At 40.4% G+C, this 19,823-nt stretch overlaps 1 protein-coding gene across 1 annotated transcript; it reads right to left on the reverse strand.

The window, feature by feature from the left end:
• Positions 1-2,475: 2,475 nt before the first annotated feature.
• Positions 2,476-19,803, reverse strand: Vdac3 (voltage dependent anion channel 3). Its single transcript, XM_090353861.1, has 9 exons — positions 19,620-19,803; positions 16,110-16,178; positions 14,843-14,892; positions 9,796-9,948; positions 8,120-8,172; positions 5,979-6,206; positions 4,309-4,459; positions 3,637-3,694; positions 2,476-3,000 (listed from the first exon to the last, which is right to left on the reverse strand). The coding sequence occupies exons 2-9, from the start codon at positions 16,174-16,176 to the stop codon at positions 2,909-2,911; spliced, it is 852 nt and encodes a 283-aa protein (XP_090209987.1). The 5' UTR covers positions 16,177-16,178; positions 19,620-19,803; the 3' UTR covers positions 2,476-2,908.
• Between the last annotated feature and the right edge of the window lie 20 nt (positions 19,804-19,823).

Consider the following 19,823-nt stretch of genomic DNA (forward strand, 5'->3'; position numbering starts at 1 on the left):
TAGAGTCCAAAACCAGCATCTAGACAAAAGCAAGATCCTAGCTGAAATAACTAGGCAAAAGCCAAAAAGGCTGGGCTGGGAGTGTAGCCTAGTGGTAGAGAACTTGCATAGCATGCACGAAGCTCTGGGTTCAATTTTCCAGTACCACATACACAGAAGAAGCCACAAGTGGCATTGTGGCTCTAGTGGCAGAGTGCTAACCTTTAGCAAAAAGTGTCCAAGAACAGTGCCCAGGCCCTGAGTTCAAGCCCCAAGACTGACAAAAAAAAAAAAAAAAAGCAAAAAGGCCTGAGAGTGTCAGCTCAAGTGGAAGAGTCCCTGTCTACAAATATGAGGCTTTCAAGTCAAATCCCAATACCACAGACACACACACACACACAAAGGATTCTTAACATAATGCTAAATTTAAAAACTGTGGGGCCAGGAGTTTCGCCTAGTGGTAGAGTGCTTACCTGGCATGCACAAAGGCTGGGGTTCAATTCCTCAGTACCACATACATAGAAAAAGCTGGAAGTGGTACTATGGCTCAAGTGGTAGAGCTCTACCCTTGAGAAAAGTCCAAGGACAGTGCTCAAGCCCTGAGTTCAAGCCCCACGACTGGAAAAAATAAATAAATAAATTGTGAAGGGGCCAGGAGCTTGGCCTAATGGAAGAGTGCTTGCCAAGCATGCACAAAAACCCAGGTTCAATTCCTCGAAACCACTTATTTAGAAAAAGCTGGAAGTGGTGCTGTGACAGCTCAAGTAGTAGAGGTCTAGCTTTGAGAAAAGTCCAAGGACAGTTCTCAGGCCCTGCACTTAAGCCCTGGACTGGCAAAAAAAAAAAAAAAAAAAAAAAAGGATGAGAACTGCCAACCTGCCAACCTGGACAGACAAATCCAAGAGACTCCAATTAACCAGCACAAAGCCAGAAGTGAGCTGGGTCCCCACAGCTCACGCTTATAATCCTAGACACACAGACAGCTGAGATCTGAGAATAACAGTTCAAAGCCAGCCTGAGCAGGAAAATATATGAGACTCTTATCTCCAATTAACCACTAGAAAACTGAAAATGATTCTGTGGCTGAAAGTGTTAGAGCACTAGCTTTGAGTGAAAAGGCACAGAGATAGCACCTAGGCCCTGAGTTCAAGCCCCATGACTGACCAAAAAAAAAATCCAAAAGTGAAGGTGTTACTCAGGTGGTAGAGCCTCAGCCTTAACCAAAAACACAGTAAGCATGCAAGTATCTAAGTTCAAGCCCCAGTACAGGTACAAAAGAAAGAAGTATATTGCAAAGTAAGATACACACTTTACACTAATAAATGTGTGCAAGGATATACATGAAAAACTGGTAGTAAAAGGACTGGAACAAATGAAATTTTCCACTTTAATTTACTTATAAAGTATCTGAATCTCTAACAACCTGCATATTCTGTATTAAAAAACAGTATAGAATCCCATTCTTAGTTGTAGTAAGCCTTGGGGAGTTAGTCATTCACTTCTTTTGTGAACTGGTTCCTCCTCTTGAATTATGTTTCTAGATCTAATGATAAAAAAACAATTTTTTGCCGGGCTTGGTGGCTCACACCTGTAATCCTAACTACTCAGGAGGCTGGGATCTGAGAATCATGGTCCAAAGCCAGCCTGGCACTAAACTCCGTGAGACTCTTAACTCAAGGTGGCAGTTTCAAGCTGAAGAGCTCAGGGACAGCACCAGGCCCAGAGCTCAAGCCCCACAAATGACCAAATTTTTTTTTCCCTCTGAGAAAGATGTCACACTTGTAATTAGCTAGTCTGGAGGTTGAGAGTGGAAGTTCAAGGCTACCCCAGGTAGAAAATTTCATGAGAATCCCTTCCTAACTGAAAACTAGGCCCAATGCATGTGCCTGCTATCCTAGCCATAGTGGGAAACCTATCATTGATAGATTGCACCCAGGTGCACTTCTGGGCAGAAAGGAAGATTCCATCCCAAAAATAATCAGCAAAAAGAACAACAGAGCTGGAGGTATTGCTCAGCAGTAAGAGCATCTGACCAGCAAGCTCAAGGACCTGAGTTCAAACCCCAGAATCTCCACAAAGTCTGTATTTTTTTCTGAAGACCTAGAAAAGCCAGAGATGCATCTTGTACCCCTATGACCTCATCCTATCCATATCTCTTCCCTTTCCAATCTCCCTGAATCATATTTCCCATTGCGTCTTCTCATCACAAACTCATACCCTGGAGTGAGCTTTCTCAGCAGCTCTGTAACACCACCAGTGTGACACTCCCTAGCACCCCACTATAGGAATCCAAGTCCTCCTCAGATGTGCTCCCCAGCTGACCAGAGCTATGGCTCTGCCCTCACAGTACAGGGAGGAAAACTGCAGGTCAAGTGATAAGCAGTAGCATGGCTATTTGAGGCATACCACTTCAAACATGAGCCCCACCTGAGAGCATTTCTCAAAACAATCACACCAAATAGTTAAAAAGCCACCACTAGTAAATCAGATAAGCAGTTATGTTCCAAATGTGATGGGTTTATTTTATTTTACTCTGATGCAAAACCAAAGATTCCACTATAGCACAGAGACCAATGTATGAAAAGGTCATGAGAAAGTGTGGGACATGCAGGGCGTGATATGCAAACTGGAGAGTCGGGTCACTTCCTTTAACATGACACTACATTGTCGCTGAGGAACATGTTTAAATTAACACTGCACAACTCAACTGAAATGTGGCACAAACATGACAACTTCCAGGCATGCCTTCAAGGACCTCCCTTAAGATGACTTGTAATCTCTAGACTTCAGTGTGGGAAGGATTACAATTCTTTGGAAGAATAAAAAGTTCACACTTTTGAAATTTCACAGAATTTTTAAGGCCAAAACATAGTGGGTTCATTTCTCTTCACTTGCAGGGACAAATCAGATGCTTTACTCAAAAATCAACCTAAGCTTCCAGTTCAAATCCCAACCCAACCTTGTGCCCTCCTGCGTTGAAGTTCTTCCCATCGACTAAAGCTGAAAGGGTCAGTTTGACTCCTAGAAGGAAGAAAACACAAAAATCACTTACAGTCAATATTATAATCAGACTGAAATTCTCTACAAATTCTGAGTAAAGTCAATGGCTAGAATAACCTACCATTATTAAATCAGCACAGACTGTCTAAAATCCTCTGCTGAGTAAAGCATCACAGAGAATTTTGTTTGGTTAGGGTTGAGAATGAGTGAGCAACAAATCCCAGGCAGCAGTGAGTGTATCTTTTCTTTTTAGTCAGTTGGGGAGCTTGAACTCTGGGTCTGGATACTGTCTCTGAGCTCTTCAGCTCAAGGCTACCACTCTACCACTTGAGCCACAGTGCCACTTCCAGTTTTCTGATCAATTGGAGATCAGAGTCTCAGAGATTTTTTTGTGCCCAGGCTGGCTTTGAACAGTGATCCTCAGATCTCAGCCTCTTGAGTAGCTAGGATTACAGGTGTGAGCAACCAGTGCCCAGCTGAGCATATTTTGATTATATGAATATTCAAGCTTTCTAAATTCTTTCTTCCTGAAAAATCAAAATAGTCTGCTACAAAACAATCTGAGTCAAGGCCCCATGTTTTTGTAAGCTGGTTTAGATTATTCTCATTATTCTTTTATCACTTTCTACTCTAAACCCCGTTAATTCCTTTACATACCTGGCCGAAGAGTCTGAGTATAACCCAGTCCAATCAGGCTGGCATTATTTACTTTAGCCTGAAATTGAGATGGAAACAGAAAACAATCAATTTTATAATATAAAAGTCTACGAAACCACTATTTCACGCATAAAGTTTCCAAAGCTAAAAAGGATTTTGGGTTCAATCTAGAATTATTGAAACTGAAAACTGAACAGATAAAAGATAAATCCAAAGCCAACAGGACTGGTAGGAAAGGTAGAAACTTGAGAATAATTATCTTTTTAAAGGCCTTGGGTAAAATTTTCAAGCACACTGCAATCCAACACTGTATACTAAATTCTTTGAGATGCCAGACAGACAAAGGAAAAAGGGTTCAAATCTTGGCACTGTTACTTACTACATGGTTTTAACTAGTTTCTAGGCCGCAGAAAATCCTGGATGAGGAGAACACTGTTCACCACATGAAGAAATTTGTTAAGATTAAATGAGATAATATATGAAAAACCTTAGCACAGCACCTGATATTTAAGAGCTCAATTTTGTTAGTATAACAAACTTCAGCTATGTTAATGCTTAATGAGCTAGCTTATTATAGTTAACAGAAAATATGAAACTACAACTATGTCTCAACATTCATTTAAAATTGGATGAAAATCTACGAGCAGATCCAATCTGGAAGCATATTCTTACAGATAGTGAAGTTCTACAATCCAGCTTGTATTTAGCAGCAATGCCAAAACGGGTATTGTTGCTACCAGCCGTCCATGCAAGATTTATTGATGTTTCAATCTTCTCATTAACTTTCTGGTAGATGGAGCCTCCAAATTCAGTGCCATCATTCCTGTTCTCATGGAGTAAGAACAGTTATAAATATTAGTCTGTACTATTCTTCCTTATGGCATGGAAATAAATTCTAAGGTTATTTAAATGGAGATTCCCCTATGCCACTACAGATTTAGCAAACTTCCAGCATAAATAGCTGCTAAACAAAGAAATGAAGTCCCACTATGCAACTTATAAATAACCAATTAAAAACATAGGAATACTTGATTCATTTACTTGGTTCCTCTGTATAATGTAAATGCCTTAGACATGTTTTAATTATTCAGATCAGATAAATCTGATCTACAGATCTGATTTACAAAATTAAAACTTCAAGTAGAATTCAATAAGGATTCTGTAAAAACAGAGAAGCAGAAGCATATAAATAAGGCAATGCTGGATTTTACTAACAACACACTCTTCAAACAAGAAGCAATTTGTTGTGATAAGAGTGCCTCAGCTACTGCTTTGAAGTATCCAGTGTTTTTCCTAATTGTGTTTCCTCAATTTTGATACACTGGGTGACTTTGCTCTAGCCATCATAAATGAATTAGCATCTATCTAAAGGAGAACAGTCTGCCACATTTCAAAAACACACAGCTTCCTAGTGTAGTTATAATGTCCAAGTAATAAAATACAATTTAAAAGTTCAAGTTCACTCATCCAACTGAGCACAGCCTGAGTAACTGAAACTCAAGACAGCTTTGAAGACTCCCGTAAACTTCTACATGCAATAGGGATGGATAGCTAGATTCTGATCAAGGATATCCAAAAGCCTCCACAGAATTACTAGGCATGTTCTAGTACACTCAAATCAATTTGGTGATTGTTCTTAGTGGTCCAAACACTGGCTTCCAGATATATATGGTCAACATGTAGATAACACAGGAAGCAGAGTATCTCCAAAAGGTCCCTCTTAGCAGAGGAGTAACACATGCCATGAGGCTACTAATACAATACAAAACAATACAATGAACACAATGCACAATCTTTCAGTGAGGGCTCTAGTTGGAAGCCAGCCTGGGCAAGAAACTCCAAGAGACTCTTACACCTCCAATTAACCACCAAAAACAAAACAACAGCAACAACAACAAAAAATAGGTTAGAGTCATCATCCAAGACCTGAGTGTAAGCCCCATGACTGACATAAAAGAATAGTAATAAACCGGGTGCAGTGGCTCACACCTGTAATCCTACTCAGGAGGCTGAGATCCGAGGATAAAGGTTCAAAGCCAACTAGGGCACAAAAGGAGCTGAGACTCTTATTTCTAACTTCTAGAAAACGGGAAGTAGGGCTTGGCTCAAGGGTAGGGCAGTAGCCTTGAGCTGAAGAGCTCAGGGACAGCACACAGGCTGACAAAAAAAAAAAAAATAATAATAATAAAGCACATATACATAAAGCAAGCACATATAATGAAGCAAACATAGCAAAGCTGAATATCTACCAAAGTACACTATCATCACTCTAACATTCTCAAGATGCTTATGACCAGAAACTGAGGGAAACTGCCCTGGCCATAAAGAATAAGTACACTTACACATGAGTATGCAGCTGGAAGTCTGCAGCCTTGTAGCCCAGGGCAAAATTATTCTGAGACAGTTTGGATTTGGCTGTGTCAAAACTCATCTGGTAGCCAGCAAGCCAACCTTCAAAACCCAACACAGCCCAGCCATAGATGGTTGGTCCAGAAAAATCTATATCAACATTACTGCCAAGACTGAAACAATCCCGTTTATAAGAAGCCTTCAATTTCCCACTCTTCTTCCTATTAAAAAAAAAAGAGGGGGGGAATGAGTTTCTACTATGGAATCTTTATATAAGATTCTATCTTCTGTTATAAATATTATTTTGTAGGTGGTATACACTTGGTAAAAAATGTTTCACATGACTTAGCTCTAAATTATGTTGGTTAAGAAATGGATATACGATTACTATATGATTCTCACTAAAAGCCCAAGTAATAATGTATATGATAATTCCTGAAGACATGAACAAACTTTGAGAAACAGAAGGATAGTCAATGGGTACTAAAGTTATAGTTAAGACTCAAAAAATAAATTCTAATGTTCTGTTCTACAATAGAGGCAATACAGATCATGAAACTGTGTATCTCAAAAAGGCTTGAGGGCCGGGAGGTTGGCCTGTGATAGAGTGCTTGCTTAGCATGCACAAAGACCCGGGTTCAATTCCTTGGTACCACATACATAGAAAAGCCAGAAGTGAAAAAAAAAAAAAAAAAAAAAGCGAGAAGTGGCGCTGTGGCTCAAGTGGTGGAGCTCTAGCTTTGAGGAAAGCCCCCAAGGACAGTGTTCAGGCCCTGAGTTCAGTTCCCAAGACTGGCAAAAAAAATAATAAAAATAACAGTAAGGCTGGAAGGAATCTGAAGGCTTTCACTACCCAAAAAAAAAAAAAGGTGAATGTTTGGATAAGTTAACCCTGCTTTGAACACTATATAATGTACATTTATTTATCTCATAAATAGGCATGACATTGTCAAATAGTTACAAAAACGTAAAATAAGATAACCTCAGTGCCAAATTAATAATCTGGAAATGTATGTTTGCAGATATATAAGAAATCAGAACTTGCCAGACACCAGTGGATCATCCTAGCTATTCAAGAGGCTGAGATCTAAGGACTGCAGTTAGAAGCCAGCCTGGGTAAGAAAGTCTATGAGACTCTTATTTCCAATTAAGCGGCAGAAAATGCCAGAAGGAGAGCTATTGCTCACATGGTAGAACACTACAGGTCCTGAATTCAAGCCCCAGGACCAACATACAAATACACAATCAGATCTCTTAAAATGTTCCCAAATGCCACAAAAAGTAACACCCAAAGCAGTTTTTTTTTTTTTTTTTGGCCAGTCCTGGGCTTGAACTCAGGGCCTGAGCACTGTCCTTGGACTTTCTCAAGGCTAGAACTCTACCACTTGAGCCACAGCACTAATTCTGGCTTTTTTCTATGTATGTGGTACAGAGGAATTGAACCTGGGTCTTCGTGCATGCTAGGCAAGCACTCTCCCACTAGGCCAAACTTCCAGCCCCCAAAGCACATTTTTAACCTATTATGGAGAGAAGTATACTTTTTGAGAAGAATGTGGAAGCACTTAAGTTCAAGCCTTAGTATCTGATCAAAAAGAGGGGAAAAGAGTGATAGGAAAAACCTATTGTTATAGTGAAGAGATCCACCCTGCATTTACATAGCACCTCCATCCTTCAGACAGCTGGGACCAAGTCAGGACAATAGGACATGACCTAATCCCCAATTTTCACAAAGAAACACACTAAGGGGCTGGGTAGATTTATAAAGGCCAAGGAACTCAGTAAGTGACAGTGTTATTTATATGTCCAGATCACACTTCTAGGAAACTACATTCTCAGCAGACTACCACATCCCTCAATCTTTAGGAAACTTAGGATATTGCTATGGGCACAGATTTTCTAGATCTTAGCCTTTTCTAAATGATGTGCTTCTCTGGAATAGATTTACAAATTCTTACTCATCTACTCAATTTTTGAATGGGGGTGTCACTTTTTATCTTTACATACATGGGTCTCAGCGTTTCTAATAGCAGCCTCCTGAGTTCTCCTATCTCTACACTTTTCACTGCAACTCTATTGTAAAACATTAAGCTCTAAGGCTTCAAAACAATTCAGGAAATAGGACTTGGATAATTACCCTGTGTTCGGTACAAATATGGTATCAAGAGTCAGTTTCAACCCTTCAGCCAACTGAAAAACAAAGATTTTAAATGAACAATTAGTAATTTTCAATCTTTTGACTCAGAAAACAAATTCTAATATTTCCTCTGAATACTCCTGCAACACCACCACCAAAAAAAGGAAGTCATGAGGAAGAACAACATATTTAATTATAAATAATTATCCCCCATCTTTTCCTGTCCCCTTAACTCCTTTTCTCCCGTCATCCCCAGCCTCCTAATTGTTTAAGAAGAATCCTTAAACCCAGAAGTTTTAGATTAGCCTGGGAAACCCAGAAGTGTCAGATATGAGGTTTGAGGGTCTTTTTCCTCTCAAAAGGCAAAAAGTTGGGTAACAATGGCTCATGCCTGGTGGATAAGATCTGAGGATCACAGCTCTAAACAAGTCCAAGAAGGAAAGTCTGTGACACTCATTTCTAATTAACAACCAAAAAGCCAAAAATGAAGCTGTCGTTCAAGTGGTAGAGCACTAGCCTTGAGTGAAAAGGCAAGCTGAGAACATGAAGCCCTGAGTTCAAGTCCCAGCAATGGCACAAAAACTGAAGAAGAATGTCAGGCATGGTGGCTCACACCTGTTATTGTAGCTACTCAGGAGGCTGAGCTCTGAGGATCGTGATTCAAAGCCAGCCCAGGCACTAAAGACCATGAGACTCCTATCTCCAATTTACCACTAGAAAACGAGAAGTGGCGCTGTGGCTGGCGCTGTGGCTCAAGGGGTAGGGCAGTAGTCTTGAGCTGAAGAGCTCAGGAACAGTGCACAGGTCAAGCCCCATGACCGACCAAAAGAAAAAAAACAAAAAAAATTTTAGAAGAGATGTTAAAACATATACAGTAGATCCTATTGCACACTATTGTACTAAGTAATATACACTACAGTACAAAAAGAACAGAATTCCACATGCCACCAGGTGGCAATCCAAACCTAAATACTCGGCCAGGGCAGGAACATCTATGAGACTCTTACCATCAATCAACCAACAAAAGCCAGAAGTGGAGCTGTGGCTCAAGTGGTTCAGTGCTACCCTCGCCTTGAGTACAGGGAGGCCGAGGGATGGATCCCAGGCCTAGAGTTCAAGCCCCAGAACCAGAAAAAAAAAAAAGTTCAGAACAGTATCCAGGCCCTGTGTTCAGGCTCTAGATCCACAGGGAAAAAAAAAAATCTTGCTTGAAATTACTGTAGTGTACCAAGACAACTTATTTTATTCTGCTGAATCTGTTTATTATCTACATTTGCCAATGAGCATACAGACATACCTTTAAAAATAATGCCCTGTACAAAATGAGCACCTGACAGTATCTCATAAATATATTTTTCTCCTTGAATACATTAATGAATTTTAGGAACAATTTTCTGTATAGCCAATTTTGCAATGATGACAAAACTAAGCTTATAACAAGTATTTTACTTTCTTCAGGAGAGATTTGGCTATGTAACACAATAAATTGCACTGGTCAGAACAAAGATGTAATGTGACAACATATTCACAATCAAAGCCATACACACACAAAAAAACTCCATACAGAGAAGAAATACACCTAGTATATATGACTGTAAGAGCTTGTTCAGATTACACTTGAAGCTTATTCACTGTTCCAGAGATAATGAACTGTGGGTTCTGATACTTTCTCTTACCTTATTCTCCAAAGAGATCTCTGTCCCAAGAGTATTGTCTGTGTTCCATTTTTGAGTGAAGGTAAGTCCATAGTTACAGACCTTATACTTCGTCTCTAGATTGCCTGACGCTTTCCCTGTATCAGTATATGCATGACCCGAAGTAGAAAACTCCTAGTAAGTAAGAAAAAAAAATCACTTTAAAACAACCTCACCAAATAGAAAACATTTGCAAAGTAGTGTTTAACTGAATTAGAAACCAACACAATTTACTTTTTACCACAGCCTTCTCTTCAGCAACACAGTTCCTATTTTTTCTCTTTCTAAATATTTTAAGCAGTTTTATATCTATTACTATTTATTTTCCACTGTCACTTTTTAAATGGATATGTTAAACTCTTCTTTAACAGAAAAAAATATATACACATACATATGTATTTGCTGTTGTTTCTGGTGGTGGTAGAACGTGAACTCAGGGCCTGATCACTGTCCCTGAACTTTTCTGTTCAAGGTTAGTGCTCTACTACTGTGAGGCACAGCTCCACTTCTGATTTTCTGGTGGTTAACTGAAGATAACGAGTCTCATGGACTTTCCTGCCTGGCCAGGCTTTGGACGGCAATTCTCAGATCTCAGCCTCCTGAGTAGCTGGGATTGCAGGCATGAGCCACCAATACTCTACTAGCAGAAAAGTATCTCTATAAACAAATACCTTTTCTAAAAAGACAAAAATATTGAAACATATTTCTTAAGCATTTTTAATGGCCTATATAAATGATCAGTTCTCTGTAATGCATTTCATACTATCAAACTTAGAGACCTACAAAACCCCAAACACTACCATTTCATCCTTTTTGTTTCACTATAGATCAAACTCAGTACTTATACATACTAAGTACTGTACTACTGTACTACTGTACTACTGAACTACTGAACTACTGAACTATACCCTCGGCCTGATGCTTTTTTAAAAACTTCATTTTTATGTGCCGGGCGCAGGGGCTCACGTCTGTAATCCTAGCTACTCAGGAGGCTGAGATCTGAGGATCGTGGCTCTAAGCTAGCCCAGGCACTAAAGACCACGAGACTCTTATCTCCAATTTACCATTAGAAAACTACAAGTGGGGCTGTGGCTCAAGGGGTAATCTTGAGCTGAAAAGCTCAGGGACAGTGCCCAGGCTGAGCTCAAACCACATGAGACACACACACACACACACAAAAAAAAAAAAAAAAAAAACCCTTTATTTTTATAGGCCACAGTGGTACCATAATGGTACCATAGTACAGTGCTTGTCTACTTGGTGAAAGGTCCTGGGTTCAATCCCCAGCTCTGCAAGATAGACAAAGGCAGGCCGACAGAATTTTACTGTGGAAAAAGGCATTTAACATAAAGTTCACCATTTTAACAATTTTCAAGCATAAAGTGGTATTAAGCACTGCTTTTTTCCCTAAAGCTATCTATAAAACTTTTAACATAAATAAGTTCAGAATTTACAAATGGTCTGTTTACATAATAAAATGGAGGGCTAATTTATCCTACTTCCCTCCAGCAGCCTACGTTCTTCTAAAATGCTCTCTTATCAAATAGTTCCTAAGAGTGCCTCAAGTATATCCTTCCAATTTAAGTGTCCTTTCAGTCATATGACAAACAGCAATTTATAGACCTTCCCCAATAAGGGGGAAATAAACAGTCAACACCTGTCAGTGGTAATCTACGTCAAGGAAAAAAAAATGATGATTGGCCCTCTTCTCAAGGAGCATTTCTGAAATACTGCCAACAGCTATAAACAGCTGAGCAGTTTTGTCTCACTGCCTACAATATGAACTCTCCCTTTACCAAACACCATGGCCCAACTCTAGTTACAGGCAATGAAACAGTGGGAGACAGTGACCTTCTATCAACTCCACACAGAAAGTTTTCAAGGAGTATCATGCTGCACACTTAGGGCAAGGCCTGACCAAAAACTGATAAAATATTAGTTGTGTTTAACAGTTAATTAGTCGTATTTAACAGTTTTTTTCTTTTGGTGGCTCCAACTATCCAGTTTTACATTTACCTTACATAAATATGACAAGTATAACAGAAGTAAATCTTTATTTTGGTGTTAGGCAAACTATATTCACAAAATTAAGGTGATAGAATAGGCAATATGCCTTCCTTGCTATCATCATTTTTGTTCTGGTTTAGCTTTGTTCTAATTTCACAAGATGGTCAGGTTAAAAACTCCATTACGACATGCATATGACACTTTCAGCTCTATATTAAATGTCAGTAAGAAACAAAAATGTTACTGTTAATTAGGTAATACACAATGAAAACACCAAGATACAATCTAAGAAATGTGAAACAATGAATAAAATTTAAGTCAGTACCAGAAACCAAAAGCAACCATGAAAACATGCACATAAATCAGCATTTGTTCCTTACCATCTGAATGAATATTCCCATACCACAGAAGCATGATAGGGAAAGAAAATTTAGTTGATGACTTTTGTAACATAAACTTGCACAAATTTCAAAACCTAATCAAAATGCATGTAACTTTTCTATTTCAACCAAAATCATACACATAATATGCCCACCTTAATAAGGCATATGCCTATATACATATGCATTTATCCACTTATGCTAAAAAAACCTAAAAGAATTACATTAACAAACCAAGGTTGTACTCTGTACAATACAAAATATCAATGGAATTTCATATGATTTTTATACTAATTAAATTATATCAAATAAAATTAAATGTTGGCCAAGAGTTTGGCCTGGTGGTAGAGTGCTTGCCTAGTATGCATGAAGACTCGAGCTCCATTCCTCAGTACCACATACACAGAAAAGCCGGAAGTGGTGCTGTGGCTCCAGTGGTAGAGCACTAGCCTTGAGGAAAGCCAGTACTCAGGGCCTGAGTTCAGTCCCTAGGACTGGCAAAGAAAAAAAAATTTTTTTGCATGGTTTGAATGGTGTTTACACCAACAAAAACTGGAGCTAATAAGTAGATATCAGAAAATAAGGTGAACTAATAAAAAGTGCTCTATTTGCAGAGACTTATTGGAAGGGTTACGGTTGATACCTTTAAAATGTCAACATAGGACGGGGATGTACTCAGTGGCAAAACTACCAAAGTGCAGTGTCCTGGGTTCAATCCCCAGTACCACAAAAGAAAAGACAAAAAAAGAATACAGATTAAGCAAACAAACAAACAAACAAGAGGCCAGGAGTTTGGCCTAGTGGTAAGAGTGCTTGCCTAGCATGCACGAAGACCCAAGTTCGATTCCTCTGTACATAGAAAAAAGCCAGAAGTGGTGCTGTGGCTCAAGTGGTAGAGCTCTAGACTTGAGAAAGCCCAATGACAGTGCTCAGGCCCTGAGTTCCATCCCCAGGACTGGACCAAAAAAACCCAGAAAAACAAAAAACTGTCAACACATTCTTTGCCATATTCTTAACTTCCACTAAGAAAAGAAGAATAGTAGTTTAAAAGTGTAAAACAGTCAGGTACTGGTGGTTCACGTCTACAATCCTAGCTACTCAGGAGGCTGAGATCTGAGATCACAGTTCCAAGACAGCCTAAGCAGGAAATTCCATGAGACTCTTAACTCCAATTAACCACTATCTCCAATTAACCACCGGAAAACTGAAAGTGGTACCTGTTAAGAAATTGAATCATGAGGGTATTAGAATAAAGAAAGAGCAGAAAACAACTTCAACAGATCAGATCAAGTTGAAGAGGGATGCCATGGTGACCTGAGAGACAAGGAGACATGAGGCAGGTATAATGGTGGTAGGGATACAAGGGCTTAAGTAGGGTCACGGCTAGGGGTCAAGATCACAGGGAGCTCAAGTGTTCCACGAGTCTCCTGAGTTTATGGTATAGAGACAGTAGGTCCAGGAACCTACTGTTTAGGTCCTTTGCCCCATACACTTCTGGGAATTCAGGTACCTATCACCAGGGATGGGAAAGGGAATTGGAATTTTTAAGATTCTGGACTGGAGACTGGGCTAGGGACTTTAGAGATCCCCTAGGAGAAGGGTAGTTAGTGGGTCAAGTCATGAATAATATTAAGTTATGAGAACACAGCAGATTCCTATCAGCACTTGGCTCAAAATAGCAGAATGCTGGCTGTGAGCAAAATAACTCAGAGGAGCACCCAGGCCTGGAGTTCAAACCCCATGACTGACAAAAAAAAAAAGTACAGAACAATCCACACGCACAAATATACCTGTACAAATATATACATGTACAGGGGCTGGGAGTTTGGCCTAGTGGTAGAGTGCTTGCCTAGCAGGCATGAAGACCCGGGTTCAATTCCTCAGTACCACATACATAGAAAAAAGCCGGAAATGGTGCTGAGGCTCAAGTGGTAGAACTCTAGCCTTGAGAAAGTCCAAGGACAGTGCTCAGGCCCTGAGCTCAAGCCCAGGACTGACCAAAAAATAATAATAAAATAAAATAAAAAAAAATATATATACACATGTACAAATATATCTTCCTTTTACATTTTATTAATCATGACAAACAGATTAAAATTAAATTGATAAAGACAAACTTTACATTTCATGGTAATAGAAATAAGTTTATGTAACTATATACATACTCATGAAATATGAAATTCTATTTTCTTTTAAATATATTAATTGTACAAAAGAAGGGGTTTTATTGATGCTCTAGAACTTCTAAAGAATACTCTTACCTTAAAGGTACAAAGTGTCTCCCGGAGAATTCAACCTCATTGTCTAAAATGTGAGTAGGGCTAAGCACTTTATGGGAGATAGCAAATACCAAAGTCTATTGCCTCACATAAACAAAATCCTTGGGCCGGGAGTTTGGCCTAGCGGTAGAGTGCTTGCCTAGCATGTACAAAGACCCAGGTTCAATTCCTCAGTACCACATACATAGAAAAAAGCTAGAAGTAGTGCTGAGGCTCAAGTGGTAGAACTCTAGCCTTGAGACAGTTCGAGGACAGTGTTCAGGCCCTGAGCTCAAGCCCAGGACTGGCAAAAAAAATAAATAAATATATGGAATCCTTTAGGTTAATTATACTACATCTCTCAAAAATGTATGAAGTACTCACCACTCCACTACAAGACTTGGTTCTCAGATCTATTTTGACCATGCCAAACCCTAGACACAAACACATAAAAACGAAGCACAAAATGTAACACTTCAATTTTTTAACTCAAAAATTATGAAAATAGTACACATTATCATCCACATGAAAATAGACAGTACTCCTAACTGAACGTAACTAAGAGCAATTTTACAGAGCAAACTGTAACTAATTCCAATTGAACTGTAACTAAAAGCAATTTTAAACCCCCTCAAAATGAAAAGAGTACTTTAAAATTTTAAATAACAAATGAAATGAATTCCAAGAATGTGCTAGCTATTGGCTACTGTAAGCTACTAAGGAGGCTCAGATATGAGGGTATCTGTTTCAAATTGGCCCAAGCAGGAAAGTCAATGAGTCTCTTATCTCCAATCAGCAATCAAAATGCTAGACATGAAACTGTGGCTCAATTGGTAGAGTGCCAGCCTTGAGCAAAAAAAGCTCAGGGATAGCATCCAAGCTCTGAGATCAAGCACCAGAACGAGCACCAAAAAACCATCATGAGAAAGAAAATCACAAGATGATATAATGCTGATATATACACAAAAATAAAATACAATATTATTAGTAAAAAAAAAAGTTAAATGAGTACAGCATAAAAAAAATAAATTTATGGAGCCGGGAGTTTGGCCTAGTGGTTAAAGTGCTTGCCTAGCATGCATGAAGACCCGGGTTCGATTCCTCGGTACCACATACGTAGAAAAAAGCTGGAAGTGGTGCTGAGGCTCAAGTGGTAGAGCTCTAGCCTTGAGAAAGTCCAAGGACAGTGCTCAGGCCCTGAGCTCAAGCCCAGGACTGGCAAAAAAATAAATAAATAAAATAATAAATTTAAGCCTATGAATATGTCTAGTGTTATCCTTACCTTCATGAAAACAACAACAACAAAAAAATCATACGGGAAGTACTGTCACTCTCCCCAAGGCCAGCTAAAGGAAGCATAAATGTTACATATATATATATATATATACACACATATGTATATATATTATTTCATGTTACAGACAATATGAAATATGTGCATGTATATATGAGTATATGTATATAATTATTTTTCATGCTATAAAAGACTCTACTTTTAAATAATGAAATCTAATCGCCTGTTAACAATTATCCCTTAAAGCCTTTGAAGTAGATTAATGTTAAATATCCTTATTTACCAACAGTATCCTACACATAGTAGGCTTTCAACACTAATCCTTTGCAAACTGGAAATTTCCAATAGCCTACTTACCATATCCCTTGTTGAAGATATCTTTGGCAGCCTTTCCTAGGTCACAGTAAGTCGGTGTGTTACACATATCTTTTAAAGGAAAGAAAACAAAAAATATCTATTTAGCTGTGTGCTGGTAGCTCATTCCTGTAATCCTGGCTACTCAGGAGGCTGAGATCTGAGGATCCCAGTTCAAAGCCAGCCCAGGCAAGAAAGTCCCTTACACTCTTATCTCCAATACATTCCTCAGAAAAGCTGGAAATGGTGTTGTGGCTTGAATGGTAGAGCACTAGCCATGAGCAAAAAGAAGCTCAGGGAGAGTACCAAGACCCAGAGTTCAAGCCCTAAGGTCTGCAAAAAAAAAAAAAAAATCAATTTACTATGCATTCATTCACTGCATGCCTACTCTTAAAGTACACACACAGTCTTTGCCTCTTCCCTGTCACTAACATTTATACTCAATGCAATCAGAATTCAAATAATGAATTCTGCTCCTGGAAAAACTTTCCAGGATTTTAGAAATTAAAGTTTTCTCATGAGATTCACAGCCTATCTTTCTGATTAAATTCCAAAGAACACAAAGTTCTTAGTCTGAAAGAGATGCTTTGTTAAACTGGACTTCTTTTTTAACAAAATGCAAAACTTACCCTAGAAAAACCTGTCACACAGCCAAAAAGCTATGTAAAGAGCCAAAGTACAATTTTTAGGGAATTATAAGACTATATGCAATCAAATGCCCTGGGGCTGGTACTGGAGATATGGTGGAAAAATGTCTGAATAGCATGCACCAGGCCTTGAGTTCAATTCTCAACTCCATTAAAAGAAGAAGAAAGAAGAAGCAGCAGCAGTAGCAGCAGCAAAATGCCAATTTCTGGTGGGTCACACCTGTAATCCTAGCTACTCAGGAGGCTGAGAGCTCAGGATCACAGTTTAAAGCCAGTCCAAGCAGAAGCCCGAGTCCATGAGACTCTATCTACAATTATCCACCAGAAAACTGGAAGTGGAGCTGCTCTAAAGTGGTAGACTGCTAGCCTTGAGCAAAAGAGCTTAGGAACAGAGCCCAGACCCTTAATTCAAATCCCATAACCAACCAAAAAACCAGAAAAGGAAAACAAAGCAGCCATATAATAGTGCTTGTTGGTGCCAGTAATCCCAGCTACTCAGGAGGCTGAGGCAGGAAGATAAAAAAAATTCAAGGCCAGATTGAGCTGCAATAGAAGACACTTTCAAAAAAAAAAATTACAATTGTCATTAAAATTTTTTAAATAAAAATTTATGACATTAATTTATGACATTATAGTCCCCCAGAATACTGTCTTTCTCCCAAAGCTCTTTCTAAAGTGTTATAATTTAACTCACTATCCTGAAGTAGAAAAGAGCCTACATATATTAACCTAAGTGTGATGTAAACTCAAATTGAAAATCCAAAGTGCTTTAGCTTTGTGTCTTTATTCCATAGTTACCCAGCTTTTTTTCTATTGCCAGTATGACCCTCATACCAAATTCTCCAGAGCTACCAAAAACATTCCTTTGCCTAGAGCTTTTCCTGCATCTGGTTCTGTTCTACTCTCTGTTGCAGGCTCAACAACTATGTTTAAATAATTATAAAACAACCACAAGCATGCCGACACCGGTGGCTCACACCTGTAATCCTAGCTACTCAGGAGGCTGAAATCTGAAGATCAAGGTTCAAAACCAGTCAGGGCACAAAACGATCTGAGACTCTTATTTCCAATTAACCCCTAGAAAATGGGAAGAGGGGCTTGGCTCAAGGGTAGGGCAGTAGCCTTGAGCTGAAGAGCTCAGGGACAGCACCCAGGCCAAGCTCAAGCCCCATGACCCCATGCTCCATTAGCAGGATTTTACATACCAGAAAAATCCAGAATATCAACTAGCCCTTGACTAGTATGACTGAACCATCTACACAGTCAAAAACTATTTGAATAAATAAGTTATTTGTATATATTAAGTCCAGCTCTTAATCTGTACTTCTAAGTTTCTGCCTATAACTGAACATACACACCTATGATGTACTTCAAGTCTGTGCTTTACCCTGAACTTGTCACATATGGCATAAAGAGGAAAAAGTATAATATAAAGATTACATATATGAGCTGGATGCTGGTGGCTACTCGGAGGCGGGGCTGAAATCTGATGATCACAATTTGACTCCAGCCTGGGCAGGAAAAGTCTATGAGACTCTTATCTACAATTAACCAGCAAATAAGTAGAAGTAGGATATGCTGGCCTTGAACAAGAAAGCTCAGAGACAGCACCGAGGTTGAGTTCACGATTCAGTACCAGCACACATTCACACATAAAGTTAAGAGAAAAGAGACAGGGGGCATAATTTAGTGGTAGAGTGCTTGTGTAGTATGTGTAGGGCCTTGGGTTTGATTTCCCAACACAAAAAATAAAGCAGTAAAGGTACAAAGAATGATAAAGATGTACTGATCAAACCGTAATAAAACCTTGCAGTAAGCTACAAGGGGTTTCATAGTTCACCTCCAGAGCCATTATTTTACAACGTAATCCCTTATGCTCAAATGATCAGTTCTGGACTTTCTGCATGTTCTCGCTCCAATTTGAGGTTATTGCTCTTTATGATCACAATCGATGCTGACGTCTGTTAAAACTTTGCCACAAGTCCCCAAGTTTGAAGGTAGTAGGTAAAGAGACTATAGTTAATATCTACTGAAATAGGAGTGTTTAAAGCTTTCGTCTGGTTTTCCATACTGACAAGAGATACACTGAAATATTAAAAAGAATCCATACATAGATCATTCAGCATTTCTCTTTATTTTTCAAAGCCAATACCAGATCCTCTGCCCAGGCCAAGCAGCGGCTTAGTTTACTACTGACCTCACTTCTGCCCATTTCAACCTTCCTTTTCCAGGCCCAGGATACCCAGGGGAAATGCACTGCTGGTATGATCAAGCAAAATTAGAAGTGACACAAAGCCGGCGTTCCTCGAGAGTCAAAACCTCCAGCCCCACATTTCTGTTAGCGCCACCGAATGCACTTGTGTGTGGTGGTGCACAGGCCCCCGAGCTGCATTCGGCCGCCGCGGGTGGGGGTGGGCGTACACTAGACAACCTCCCTTGACTCCGCCACTCGCTCGGCGGTCGATAACGAGCGCCTTTTGTTCCCGGTTTCTGCTTTTAGGGTTGCACGTCCAGCATCCTCCCCGCGGGCCCGCGGCGGCCCCGCCCGCCGACGCCGGCCGCCCTTTCCTGAGCGAGCGGCAGACAGCGCAGGGAGCCGAGTGGGGCCGCCCTCCCTCCGGGCCTGGCACTGGGGACGCCAGCCCCGCCGCAGCGCGGGCCGGGTGGTCGAGCCGAAGCGGCGGCTCCACCCCGACGCGGCGAGCACACTCCCACAGGGGCCAGCGTCCCTCGCGGGGCCGGCCCGCGCCCCGTTGGCCTCTCCGTCCCCGGCCTCCTCGGCCAGCCCCGTCGGTTTCCGCCCGGCCGCGACCCACCCCTATCCTGTCCTTCAGCCGGCCCGGCCCGCCGCCACCATCCTCCTCACCTACAACCCGAGGGCCCGGCCCGCTCCGCCAGGGCAACGCTGAAGGTCTTCTTCGAACCAACGCCGTCCGCGCCTGCGCGGCCTCGCTCCCCCCGCGGCGCCTGCGCGCCCTGCCGCCCCCGAACGCGAGCGCGCCGTAGAGTCGCGGATCCCGGCGCGGAGCGCAGCTGCTGGGCGACGCTCGCCACCAACTGTCCGACTCCG

Source organism: Megascapheus bottae, chromosome 20, assembly GCF_031878675.1.
Source record: "Megascapheus bottae isolate mThoBot1 chromosome 20, mThoBot2.hap1, whole genome shotgun sequence".
Taxonomy (NCBI): domain Eukaryota; kingdom Metazoa; phylum Chordata; class Mammalia; order Rodentia; family Geomyidae; genus Megascapheus; species Megascapheus bottae.

Excerpts from the sequence above, each read along its gene's own strand:
- Vdac3 (XM_090353861.1), bottom strand. The coding sequence starts at position 16,176 with ATGTGTAACACACCGACTTACTGTGACCTAGGAAAGGCTGCCAAAGAT. Across the intron at positions 9,949-14,842 it reads CCAAGTCTTGTAGTGGAGTG|GAGTTTTCTACTTCGGGTCA; the intron begins GTGAGTACTTCA and ends CTTACTTACTAG. Across the intron at positions 3,695-4,308 it reads ATTGTAGAACTTCACTATCT|GCTAAAGTAAATAATGCCAG; the intron begins GTAAGAATATGC and ends TCTCAATTTCAG.